This window comes from Apus apus, chromosome Z (assembly GCF_020740795.1).
Source record: "Apus apus isolate bApuApu2 chromosome Z, bApuApu2.pri.cur, whole genome shotgun sequence".
Lineage (NCBI taxonomy): Eukaryota > Metazoa > Chordata > Aves > Apodiformes > Apodidae > Apus > Apus apus.
Window position 1 is genome coordinate 40,863,542 of NC_067312.1, and position 13,570 is coordinate 40,877,111.

A 13,570-nucleotide genomic window follows, 5' to 3' on the forward strand; every position below is an offset into this window, starting at 1 on the left:
TTAAAGAAACTGTGTGAAAAGAATTACTCTGCTTTGGTGTTTCAGAAAAAAAGCAACAATATTCATGCAGATGTTGTGTAGAACTTGACATTTTTGCAAGTGTTTGGCCCTTTTTGCAGTACATATATATATTGGTGACAGTATATAAATAAAATATTTCAAAACTTTGTGGTGTCACTGAGTAAACAGTGGTAAAGTACACCTGGTTATAGACAGCTTGCTTAATGCAGATAACACTGTTAGAAATAACAGTTGCTGTACCATTACTGAATGAATCATAGTTGTTTTCTGAGCTTTTATTTGTATGAGGTAGGAATTCTTATAAATTGGCAAATGACAGTATCTTAACTGTAATTTGTTTTTCATTGTATGCGAAACTTCAACTTGTTTGGTTTCCCTATTGTATGTTCCATAGACATTATTTGTGAGAAATTTAAAAATATAAAGCTTCTGGATATCTCATGTAATACTTTGGCAATTGTATATTTATAGTTTTCAAGTTTTAATTTCACTTCCTGAATAAAAAAAAATATATAAAAACGCAAAAGTGTGTTGCACATACGGATATGATGCGTCCAGCCTAAGTGTGGATTCTTGTGGTGGTTTTGATTTTTTTTTTTCCCCCTAGAGTTGAATATTTCACCACTATCTTTTTTATGTAATGTTGTGGGGTAGTTCCTGGCCTAGTAAGCAGCTACTCGTAAAATTTAATGGGAGGGGCAAGGAGCCAAGGGGTATGTGTCAGGCTGACCTTGGCAGAACTCTCCATCAGTCCTTTAAAGAGAAAAAGCCTCTTTTTGTCTACCGGAAGAGGGGCGGTACCGCTGGTACCTGCTCGGGAAAGCCTAGGCTTGGTTAGAGGCAGAGAGCTCCACTGACGGCGAAGGTTTGGGGCAAAATGCAGGAGTGCGGCGATTGAGAGACGGGACACAGCATGATGCAAGCAAAATGTTTATTATTCACACAGGCTGCCTTTTACACACATTTCTACTGTCCACGCGAATCATGTTCCTGCTTCCTTGGTTCCCTTAACCCAATCACGCGACAGTCATGATCCAAACATAGCTCCTCATTGGCTGCTTTATCAAAACGCTAGTTCCTTATCTAAACAAGCTCGGCACATTCTTCTGCTTATATAGTCTTATTTACACTTACTGTGGCTTCTTACTTCCTGCTTCTCGGGGTCAATACTTTTCCACTTCGCGATCAAGTCTCCTACATAGCTGCATCCTGTTCCCATGGTCTACAGCCTACAAAGGCCAGAGTATCTCCTGCCATCGGCTGAGCAGTGCTCTGGGTTCTGCTCCCCATGTTTCCCCCTTCACAGGAGAACTAACGCAGGGGGGCCGAGTATTTCTGTGCGCCTGCCCCACCCCCCTCGCTCCCCGCCGAGTATCTGCAGAAAGAGGAGGGGCTGCCAATGGCTTTTTAAATGGGAAGGGGACAGGGGAAAGGAAAGGGAAAGTGAAAGGAAAGGGAGGCAAGGAAAGGTTCACAAGTTCCAACTTACAAATCTGCCATCCCAGTAAACGCGGCTCGCTGCCGTCACGGGGCTTCTCGGGGCTGCTGAGCGAGGGCTGCGCGGGAGCCCCACGGCGCCAGGAGCGCTGGGTGGGAGGCTCCTGCTGAGCGCTTCCTGCCCGTGCTGGCTGGGGGCGGGGGCACAGCGGGGGCTGTCCTTAAAAGCTGCGTGTTTCCTGCCCCGAGAGGCGCCTAAGCATGGAGGTGTTTCCGTCCCCTCTGGAGTCCGCCAGGTTTATAGCCTCCAACAGCAAGGATGTCTCTGTGGACGAGGAAGGGGTGCGGCGTGTGGCGGAGAAGTTGTTTGACAAAGCCTCGGCGGCGGAGTTCGGGCTGGCGGGGTGGAAGAGCCTCCACGAGCTGAACCCTCGGGACGCCAGCGAGGAGGCGGTGGGCTGGGTGTTCCTGGTGGACACCCTCAACTTTTCCTTTTGGTCCGAGCAGGAAGAGCGGAAGTGCCTGGTGAAGTACAAGGGTAAAACGTACAGCGGCTACTGGTCCCTCTGCGCCGCCGTCAACAGGGCGCTTGACGATGGTTAGTGAGCCCGGGGAGCCGGGCCGGGCGGTCGGCGCTGGGCTGCCGGGAAGCGGGGCTTGGGCTTGGGAACTGAGCTCTGAGAGAAGGCACCGCCTGAGGAACACGAGCCGTGTCCTCAAAGCTGCTGCTTGCGGGCTTGATGCGCTGAGTGCAGGGCGTGGGGGAGGTATCGGAGCGCGTTAGCAATACCTGCTGCTGAAAGGGCGTGACTTAGGGATCTGCTTGGGTCGTCTCCTCTCCATTAAAGAGAGTTCGCGGCTGTGTGTAGTCACTGACGTTGGCGTTATTTCATACGTGTTCTTACGCTAAATTGCGTATTTCTGGGACAGATGAGAAAACGAGGCTTAAACTGAGACTCCTCTCTACTAATCTGCACGGCCAGAGCGGGTCCAGTAAATTTCGAAACCTGTATGCCTGCAAAACTAGTATTTTAGTGTTTATTCACATCTCTGTAGTCAGGGAAAAACAAAACAAAAACAAAACAACAACAACAAAAAAACAACAAACAACGAGACTACTTGTAGGTATAGGTTGACGTTTTAATGAATTTCCGGTTTATTTGTTTGCAAAATAAGGGATGGATTGCATTAAGACAATTTCTGTAAATGCATAGACTTGAGGAGGCGCTAAGGGAAAACAGTCTTGTGCTGACTGTACTTACTCGCCAGTGTGCTGTTACACGGCATGAAGAATAGGTGGTTGGGAAAAATTACATACAAAAAGCTAGAAAGGTTCTGTGTTTGCTTGTCAGAAATTATCTGCAGAAGGAAGCACTGTGTGCAAACACAAATACAGCTTTAAGCAGCTATGAGAGCGAATTGCCACTGAACGCTCAGTTGATTTTCAGGAGCTGATAGACTCTAGATCTTGCCCTGTAAACGTTCGTATCTTTAGCAGGCCACTACGTTAGGTCTTTGGATGTGTTACATTAGCCTAAACATCTTATTTTTACTTTTCTGAAGGAATACCTATCACCAGTGCGTCGTATTTTGCCACCATGACGCTTGACCAAGTTAGGCACGTGTTCCGCTCTGACACTGAAGTGCCCATGCCCTTGATTGAAGAAAGACATCGGGTGCTGAATGAAAGTGGAACAGTTCTGTTAGAGAAGTTTGGAGGCTCTTTCCTCACCTGTGTTAAAATGAGTGAGAAAAGTGCTCAAAAACTACTGCATCTAGTACTGGAAAATTTTCCTTCTTACAGAGATGAAGCTTTATTCGAGGTAAGCTAGTTCTAACACTGAATTTCTTATTATATGAATTTATTTCTTACAGCATGTAGTTTTCGAGGATAGCTCTTGGGACCACTATGTCATTTTTTTCAGAGAGGATAGTCAGTTATAATTGGTAAAATATTTGTGAATTGTTGATGTTTTTAATCCAGGAAATGGAAGATGAACGGACATGTTTCTGTGGAACTCTGTGTATTCCAAAGTAAAATTCAAGGGAAATAAGAAGGAAAATTACCATTATTTTAATATTTTTGCCACAAATTAGTAAAGATATTGGTCTGTATAATGAAAGTTAATATTAATTATGGAAATTGCTATGAGCCATATATGAGGAAGAAGGTTTTTAAAATAATACTCTTGGACCACACTGTATCTTTTTGTTAATTTGGAGTAAGAATATTCAGATTTTGTTGCTCTATCAGTCTAAGCCTCTGGAAACAAAATCACACTGTTTTTTAACAGTACAAGAATCTTTATAGTCTTAAGGCTTTAACAAGTCAGGCATGTATTTCTAATACCAAGAGTCACCTTTTTCCCCAGGGGAAGGACACTTTTTTTTCATCTGCTTTCCTTGTCTTGATAACTTTGGTGGAATTTACTTTGATACACTCCAAGTTTCTAATTAGATCATGACTCCTTTGTACTCATTAAAAATGCATAATATTGGAGATAATTTCCTCTGGAAAAAACTTTTTTTTTTTTTTTAATTGCTACCACCTCTCCTTCACCCCATCTGTCTTTCTTCTTTTACCTTGAGGATCTCTGCAGCTAACGAAGGAACTGGAAATCTGGTAGGACTGTGAAAATGTACAGCTTCTGGTATCCTGGTTTCATCCAGGATTCAGCTAATTTTCTTCTTAGCAGCTAGAATAGCACTATGGTTTTAGTTTAGTGTGGGATTTGGTATGCGAGGAATGTTGATGACACATTGATGCTTTTAATTGTTGCTAAGAAATCAAGGACTTTCAGTTTCCCATGCTTTGCTAGTGTGCAGGTGCATAAGAAGCTGGGAAGGAACATAGAGCAATGGTTCCAGACTGGCCAATGGAATATTCTGTGTCATGCAATCTCATGTTCAGTATATGGATGAATGCTGGCTGGGAAGTTCTCTCTTCGGGGATTGCCAGCCAGGAAATATTGTAGTAGCAGTAGCAGTAGTAGTAGTAGCAGTAGCAGCAGTATTTTATTTAATTTCAACTATTAAATTGTGTTTTTATCTCCAGCCACGGGTCTCTCAACCCTCCTTTACCTTTCCAGTTCTCTCCCCCACTCACCAGGGGTCATGGGAAAGTGAGCAAGTGGCTGCATGGTATTTGGCTGTCTGCTGGGTCAAACCACAACATGTGGGAATCCATGCTATAGATGTTTTTGGTTCAACAGGCCAGAGTTAACCCATACTTAGAAGCTTTTTGGAGCTGTTTTCCTAGAAGAAGCTGATGGGAAGTAAACAGAGACTGTCCAGTACTTTCTGTGTCTGGTTTTGCCTGTGCAAGTGTGATTTATACTCAGCATCAGTGACATATGTAGCTGCTTCTGTGCTTAGTTCCATCTGCAATAGTATTCAGCTCAGAGAACATTATGTCCAAAAGACTGTTCTAGTGGTGGTGTAGCCTATGCTGATAATCTGGCAGTTTTTTCAAGGTAACTCCCCAGAACAGCAATCACTGGAGCTTTGAACATACTGCATTTTTCACTTAAATCTGCTCTTCAGTAGGTGGTATGATTTTATTTTCATCTCCTGCCATGAAGTAAGATAGGTTTACATGAAACGCCAGGTTCTTTCTGATTAATCTTTGAAGCTAGTAGTTTAATTTATTTGATTCTTACATACAAAGTAAATTTTTAAAGATTTTTATGATCAAAAAGAAGGTGTTTTCCAAGAAAAGTGATAGAGTATCTTCTTATCTTTATAGTAACTGTATTAATTGACATAATGTCTTTCATGAGATGATGCTGAGTGCTTTATAAAGCAAGCCTCCCTAAAAGCAGCAGCAGACTACAGAATGAAAACATGTTCCAAAAATAATCCCACACCATAAGCACTGACATAGTAATAAACCCTGTTGGGAGACTATGGAAGCTGTTTTTCTGCTTTCACTAAGCAAGATGTGTATTTTGAACTGGGTGAAAGAATGTAAATCAAGTTCACACCTTACTTAAAAAAAAAAAAAAATCAGTGTTGGCTCCTAATGTGAGGTGACATGGATCACAATATCAACATAATTTCTATTGTAGCAGGTTGGGCTCTTCCAGGTGTGACTTTGCTTTCAGTAAAGGTTTAGGATGGAACTAAAAGATGATGAGATATCCAAAGGCAAACCAGTCTTTTACTCACCATAATATAAATATATATGGTTATAAAAAAATATTCTACAGTAGAATTATGTTGTCACAGACTACTCAGCTGTCCTATGTCTTGACCTTCTAGGGAAGCTTCTAAAATTAGCACAATTTTTTTACTATGTTTTTCTAAACATATACAGAACATATTTTTTAACAATTACGCATTACTGAATGTAATTATAGCAGTTGTCATTGTTCTTTTGCTTCTAAAAAGTAAACTGCAAACCAAATTGAAAAATTCCCTAAAACTTCTTGTTCCTCACTAAATCATATAACAGTTCTGGTTGGAAAAGACCTTCAGGATCATAGAGTCTGACCATTAACCTTGCTGAGTCCAGTGCTAAACCATATACCACGTCTGCATATCTTTTAAACACCTCCAGGGATGGTGATTCAAGCACCTCCCTGGACACCCTCTTTCAGTGTTTAGTAACCCTTTCAGTGAATACATTTTTTTTCTATATACCCAAGCTAAACCTCCCTTAGCACAACTTGAGACCATTTCCACTCATCCTATAACTTGTTGCCTGGGAGAAAGGACCAACCCCCACCTTGCCAGAGCCTCCTTTCAGGTAGGCGTAGAGAGTGTTAAGGTCTCCCCTCAGCCTCCTCTTCTCCAGACTTAACAGCTCCAGTTCCCTCAGCAGCTCCTTGTAAGACTTGTTCTCCAGACCCTTCACCAGCTTGGTTGCCCTTCTCTGGACTAACTCCATCTTTCATATAGCAAAGTGCCCACAACTGAACACAGTGCTGGAGGTGAGGCCTCACCAGTGCCAAGTATGGGGGGACAGTCACTTCCCTGGTCTTGCTCACTGTACTATTCCTGATACAGGCCAGGATGCCACTCACCTTGGCTGGCTCATACTCAGCTGCTTGTCGATCAGCAGCCCTGGGTCCTTTTCCTCTGGGCAGGTTTCCAGCTGCTCTTCCCCAACCTGTAGTGTTGCCTGGAGTGGTTGTGGCCCAGGTGCGGGACCTGCACTTGGCCTTGGTCCATCAATTCAGATGTGTCTCAGGAATAGTTCGTAATTTAGGTAGTTCATATTTCTATGCTGAAATATGATTTCAGCACATATTTCTATGTGCTGAATTTTAATCCTGACAGAAGTTTAAATACTAGACTGTGTTATACTTGCATATATCAGGGTTTTATGCTCTGACCTGGACACAGGGGAGTCCTTTCTTAGCCTCCAGTCACTGGTGTTGCCTGTATTTTGTTTCCCATCACTTGGAGCTGAGATTGTAAAATTCTCATGGTCCTCCTATGCTTTGCTTTTTTTTATTAGCTGTACTATCACGTTTTGCACTTTGCCAACACAGTTTGTCTTCTCTCTTAATATTAGTAGGTCATAAATACCTATGTCTTTTGTTACTGGTTCATTGTAGTGGAGAGGAGACACTAGTGTCCCTGTATGTTAGTAGCTTTTCCTGGAAAGTTACGATGTTGCAGAAAAAAAAATGTATTGGCATGTGGTAGGATGTTCCATTTTTGGACCAATGATGCTATCTTTGAGACATAGTATCATCTATCACCTAATGCTTTCCTTGCTTTCTGTTGAAAAGAATGGTGAAAAAATTGACTAGAAATGTTGAACAGTCTTTTTCATATTGAGAATTTTACATAAACTTCAGAAGCTCTATATGTGAGAGAAAAATAATAAAATTAAAACAATTAAATTATAAATTCGTCTGCTCCATGACAAGTCCCAAGCAGCATTTTTATTTCAAATTAAATTGCAGCATGAGATGAAAATTTCTGTTTGTATTCTCCCTTCCTCTGCTCTGGCAAAATGGTGCAATGCTGGAGACAGTCAAGTTTTTATTGGGAAAATCTTAAGGCAGTAAGAGCTATGCCCTTTGTTTCCATTAGCTTTGGGGCAGTAGGAGTTATAATGGGATTTGGTCTATTCATTATTTACATCCTGTTGTGGTGTTTTAAGTGGTCCTTTTTTAACATACAAAATTCTGTATGTCCCCTGCAAATAAGTTAGTGCATCAATGTTAAGTATAGAATGAAGCACAGGGAAAGGAGGAGTTTTCAGGATGTTTTCAGAAGTAGTTCTATGGAAGGCAGTTTGACATCTTTAACGCAATGTTTTTGGAGAATAGCAGTTAATTACCAAAAATATGCATTGCTCTCAGGAATGGTAGCATCTTGTCAATAAAGTAAAATGATGTTAGCTTTAAAAATGCCATTTGTAAATTGTGGTGATATGAAGGGTGTCTTGTATCCCCTCCTAGTTGTATTTTGGATTAAGCATTCCAGTTCCATGTTGTTGAGTGCTCTGTCAAAAGTCAAAAATGTCATCTAGCTATAAAGGGAAGAAAAACATTAACATGTTCTGAGATCCAAGTGGAATCTAAACTATTTTTATTCCACTGTTGTGACTTCCACTATGTGTTTGATTTTATGTCAAGCTATTTATGAGCATTCCAGGTGATCCTTGCTTGTGGTTTGATACTGTTTAGATTTTAAGGTGTTTGAGTGTTGCACTTTTATTCTGTTCTACTTAACTAATATGTTTGCTTAACCACATAGCAGTTTAGGTTTCATAGAACCTTATTCTTGTCTGTCTGTCTCTGTACATGTCATCTGCTGTATTTATTCATGCTTCAGGCACTTAAATAATTTGTAAATTTCTTTCATCAGAAAAAAAAGGTGTCTTTCTACAAACGGGCACAAATACTTGTAGCTGATACATGGAGTGTATTAGAAGGCAAAGGAGATGGCTCTTTTGGTGACATTTCTAGTCTGACTATATTTGCTGACTACAGAATTCCTCAAGTTCTTGTTCACTTAAAAGCAATGAAGTATTCTGAAGGACTAATGAAGAAACTACGTGAAGGTTTGTTCCTCCCTTATTAATCTCAAGGATTATTGCCCCTTGACATTGCAGGTTAAAGTTATGTTTAAAATGTAGTGTTTGTCCATGTAAGGGATATGTGTGATTTTTATTTTTTTTTGCTCCAGGGAACAAGGTCTTATTGTGTAGTGATAAGGTAAGGGGAAGGAACTTACTCTCTAAAAATTATCTTGAATGAAATCTGAAAGTTACATTTTTATAAAGATCTAACTGTTCCTTTGATTAAGCATTGATCAGGTAAGGATTAAGGAGACTAAGCAATTTGATATCTAAGTTTTTGAAGGGCTTCTTTTGCCAAAAACTCGTCAACGTGAGTTTAGTTGTGATTTTTGAGGTTTAGAAAAAAGAAGCAGTGGTTTCCTTGTTAGTTCAAAGATGATGTAAAAGCATGTGGATTCCTCCTGATTTGTTCTGAACTGCTAGTGGCAAGCAAGGGAATATTATAAGCATCTATTAAAAAAAAAAATTAAGGTAATCGCATAAGACTAGTCTTGTTTTTAAGAATGATTCCGTCTTCCAGTACTTACTAACTTTGAACTTCAATGACTGAAAACATAAACCAATCCCTTTTGTGCTCTAAATTACTGTATTTAGAAGTAGTTATGCAGTTGTTAAATTGCACAGCAAGGGAAACAGATCAATTCGTCACCCATGGATCTTAATAGAATGTCCATATGTATACGTATTTATATCTATATATTTAATAGATTATGTAGACAAATTCTTTTCGATGAATTCTAATAAGGACATTTCCATCCAACTCATTCACAAGACTTGTCAGGGGTGGAAGGGACCTCTAGAGATCATGTAGTCCAACCCCCTTGCTAAAACAGGATCCCCTATAGCACATGACACAGGACTGCATCCAGGTGGGTTTTAAATATCTCCAGACAAGGAGACTCCACAACCTCCCTGGGCAGCCTGTTCCAGGGCTCTGTCACCATCACCAGAAAGAAGTTTTTCCTCTTATTTAAATGTAACTTCCCATGTTCCAGCTTGTGCCTGTTGCCCCTCATCCTGTCACTGGGAACTGCTGAAAGGAGTCTGGCTCCATCCTCCTTGCACCCACCCTTTAGATACTTGCAAGCATTAATAAGATCTCCCCTCAGCCTTCTCTTCTCCGGGCTAAACAGCCCCAGCTCTCTCAGCCTTTCCTCGTAAGGGAGATGCTCCAATCCCCCAGTCATCTTTGTTGCTCAGTGCTGGACTCTTTCTAGTAGTTCCCTGTCTGTCTTGAACTGGGGAGCCCAGAACTGGATGCAGTATTCCAGATGGGCTTCACCAGGGCAGAGTAGAGGGGGAGGATGTCCTCTCTTGACCTGCTGGCCACACTCTTCCTTATGGACCCCAGGATTCCAATGGCCCTCTTGGTGGCAAGGGCACAATGCTGGATCATGGGTCTTCTACTGTCTACCAGGATTCCCAGATCCTTCTCCCTGGATCTGCTTTCTAGCAGGTCCACCCCTAACCTGTATTGGTGCATGGGGTTCTTCCTCCCTAAGTGCAGAACCCTACACTTGCCCTTGTTGAACCTCGTGAGGTTCTTCTCTGTCCACCTCTGCAGCCTGTCACACTGCATGGCAGCACAGCCCTCTGGAGTGTCACCACCCCTCTCAGTTTGGTATCCTCAGTGAACTTGCTGAGGTTACACTCTGTCCCCTTGTCCAGGTCATTGATGAATATGTTGAACAAGACCAGACTTGAGTATTGACCCCTGGGGGACATCACTGGTTACAAGCCTCCAACTCAACCCTCCTTCACAGATTGCAACCCTCAGAGTTCTGTCACACAGCCAGCTCTCGATCCACCTCACTGTTCCTCCTTGATTATGACCAGCCTTCCTGGGCTCCTTTGCCATTCAGGACTGTCTCCCAAGGGACATTCAGCCATGCTCTGAAACAGGCCAAAGTCTGCCTGTCAGAAGTCCCAGGTGGCAGTTCTGTTGGCTCCCTCCCTTGCTTCTCCAAGAATTGAAAACTCCTATAACTTTGTTCACTCTGCCCAAGACAACCTCCAACCTTTACATCCCCCTCAAGTCCTTCTCTGTTAACAAGCCTATTTGGCTCCCTCACCAGCTGTCTCAGGAAGTTATCTTTCATACACTCCAGGAACTTCTGGAACTGTTCCCTTTCTGCTGTTTTGTATTTCCAGCAGACATCTGGAAAGCTGAAGTCCCCCACAAGAACAAGGGCTGGCTTTTATGTGACCTCTGCCAGCTGTTTATAGAATATTTCATAAACCTCTACATCCTGGTTGGGGGGTCTATAACAAACTCCCACCATGAAGTCTGCCTTATTGGCCTTCCCTTTGGTTCTTTACCCATAAACACTCAACGCTGTCATTCACAATGTTAAGTTCTAGGCATTTGTATCTATCCCTGATACAGAGGGCCAGTCCACCACCTCTCCTTCCTTGCCTATCCCTTCTGAAAAGGTAGCCAGTTGTGTGAGTCTTCCCACCATGTTTCTGTGATGGCAACTATATCATAGTTTTCTTGCTGTACAACGGCCTCCAGCTCCTGTTTGTTGCCCTTGCTGTGACATTGGAGTTGATGTACTTCAGCTGGACTAATGGTTCTGCCACCTTTCTGGGGTCACAAGTCCTAATTCCCACCTGATCACAGTCAGGCACCTCTGTAGTTACCAAACTATCACTAACCCTCATGTCTTCACTGCCATCCTCCACTGAGACAAGACTGCAAGACCTTGCTAGTGCTTTGGCCCACAAGCAGTGGCATGCAGCTCCCAGGCTCCTCTCTAGTAAGACTGGTTTCATCCCCATCCCCCTTCAAACCTAGATTAAAGCTCTTTCAGTGAGCCCTGCTAATTCGTGTCCTAGAATCCGTCTTCCCCTTTGGGTTAGGCTTTCCCCAGCTGTTGCCATTATGCCTGCTGTCCTGTAGATCAACCTGTGATCAAAGAAACCAAAGTCCTGCTAGTAAAAGCTGTCTTGAAGCCAGGAGTTAATCTGCTGGCTCTTCATGTTTATCCACTCACCAATCACTACAACAGTTGCAATAGAGGAGAACACCACTTGTGCTCCTGATCCTTTTACCAGCCATCCCAGGGCCCAAAGTCTCTCTTCATTGCCCTTGGACTCCTGGAAGCTACCTCATCACCACCTACCTGAAATATCAGTAGTGGGGCAGTAATCAGAGGGCTGACTAGGGTAGGGAGTTTTCTCCATATATACTTAATCCTGGCCCCAGGGAGGAGGCTGACTTCCCCAAGAAGTGGGTCTGGCCTGCAGATAGGGTCTTCTGCTCCCTTCAGAAGCAAGTCACCTATGACAAGGACAAATGGGTTCCTTTATGTTTTTATACATAGTATTTTGGTTTTTCATTGATTTTGAAATCTTTATCGTTAACCTGGCAGAAAGTATACAGTCTTGGAATTATGTTTGACTATCCCTTTTGTCTCCACAAGCCAAGGAACAGTCATGTAAAGTGCAGTATAACACAAACAGCAGTTCTTTTTTTAAACTGCTCTCTTAGCACACAGAATGTTGTTTTAATTGAATGGAAGGTAAACTTGTAAGTGGATATGGTGAAATTAACGCAGTCATTAGAAATACATAGCAACCCTGTTAGGGGTTGTAGTGTAAGTCAAGAAATCTGCAGCCCTAGAGTAGAATAAAGGCTGAGGGGAAAAAGCAGATACATTCAGGCTATCCTGGAGCTTCTGTCTTTTGAACGTAATTGGATTGCTGTCTCTTATGTCCTGCAGGAACAATTTTCCAGTCTGGAGATAAAGAGGAGGTGGAGATCCGTGGCTGTTCTATTTGGTGTTGTGCAATGATTTGTAAACATCTGCTGGAGCTGTATGAGAAGAAGGGTCAGGACATGCGTGAGAAGATCAATGCAGTTTTACTTGATTATTATCTTTGGGACTATGCCAGGGATCACAGGGAAGAGATGAAAGATGTTCCTTTTCACCGAGTGCGGTGTATATACTACTAAGCTCAGTGTGATAGCTATTGATGCATTATCTGCTGGGTTGCAATTATTTTCCTACAGTGGCTTGTCCTATACCGATTTGTAACTGGCTAAATCAAATCCTAATTTTTTTTATAATGTTGAAAACTTGTGGGGTTTTTTTTGTTGGTTTTTTTTTTTTGTTTGTTTTTTTTTTTTTTCGCTCACCAGGACTGGAATTAGTAATGTAAATTTTGCTGGACACTCCATGTTAATTCCGGGTTTATTAGTCCTGGGTTGAGTTCCCCATTCGTGTGTGTACAGATGTTTGCAAACACACACTGGTGTGTACGGACCCACCTCTGTCTGTCCCAGCGCTCCAGGCAGGTGTGCCACGCTCGTCACCCCTGCGCCGATAATACCTCCTGCTGCTTGTGCTCAGCAAACACTCCCGTCCCGCGGCCGGGCTTGACAGGAGCTGCGATCATTCAATAAACATAAGTCGCACGGACCCACCTGCTCTTTCCGGGGGGGGGGGCGGGGGGCGCGCCGGGGCAGCGCGGGCCCCGCCCCACGGGAGGCGCCGGCGCCTCCGCTCCTGCCCGCTCCGCGCCCGCCGCCGGGGGGCGCTGTGCGCGGCGGGGCCGGGCCCGGCGGCGCCGTCGGGCGTTGCAGCCGTTGCCCGGCGAGGCGGTTCAGCAGCCCGGGGCCCGGGGGGACAGCGGGCGGCACCGGAGCGGTGAGAGGGCTCCGCGGCCCCTCCGTCCCGCACGCTTGGATTCCGCAGCCCTGGGCGGCTCTGGAGACCCAGGGGCCGTGCAGTTCCCGGCTCCGCTCAGGTTTGGAGTCGGCGTGGTGCTGCGGCCGTCCCTGCTGCCACATCCGTTCATGGGCGGATGAAGTAGTTAGCAGGATTTCCCCCCCCTCCCCCCCTCTTTTTTTTCTCTCCCTGTGACTTACTTGGTTTAATTACTCTCTAAATACCATTTTTAAAGGGAGAGGGGACTGTTGGCGCTTTAGAGCAATACTTTCTAGGGGATAAGAAATTATGCACCTGGATAAATAAAAAGAGAACTCGATCAAAACGTGTTCAGAATCTGTAGGTAGTAAGTTCATGGAGCTGTCTCTGATGCCTTCGTGCTACGATGTTTTCAGTCTTG

The 13,570-nt window shown here is 43.6% G+C and overlaps 1 protein-coding gene across 1 annotated transcript; it reads left to right on the top strand.

Annotated features, from left to right (window-relative positions):
• Nucleotides 1-1,702: 1,702 nt before the first annotated feature.
• On the top strand, nucleotides 1,703-12,921 carry QNG1 (Q-nucleotide N-glycosylase 1). Its single transcript, XM_051643130.1, has 4 exons — nucleotides 1,703-2,056; nucleotides 3,022-3,281; nucleotides 8,284-8,479; nucleotides 12,223-12,921. Exons 1-4 carry the CDS (start codon nucleotides 1,720-1,722, stop codon nucleotides 12,453-12,455), a joined length of 1,026 nt encoding a protein of 341 aa, XP_051499090.1. The 5' UTR covers nucleotides 1,703-1,719; the 3' UTR covers nucleotides 12,456-12,921.
• Nucleotides 12,922-13,570: the final 649 nt, after the last annotated feature.

Coding starts and splice junctions, on each gene's coding strand:
- QNG1 (XM_051643130.1), top strand. CDS start 1,720: ATGGAGGTGTTTCCGTCCCCTCTGGAGTCCGCCAGGTTTATAGCCTCC. Junction 2,057..3,021: donor CAACAGGGCGCTTGACGATG/GTTAGTGAGCCC, acceptor ACTTTTCTGAAG/GAATACCTATCACCAGTGCG. Junction 3,282..8,283: donor GAGATGAAGCTTTATTCGAG/GTAAGCTAGTTC, acceptor TTCTTTCATCAG/AAAAAAAAGGTGTCTTTCTA.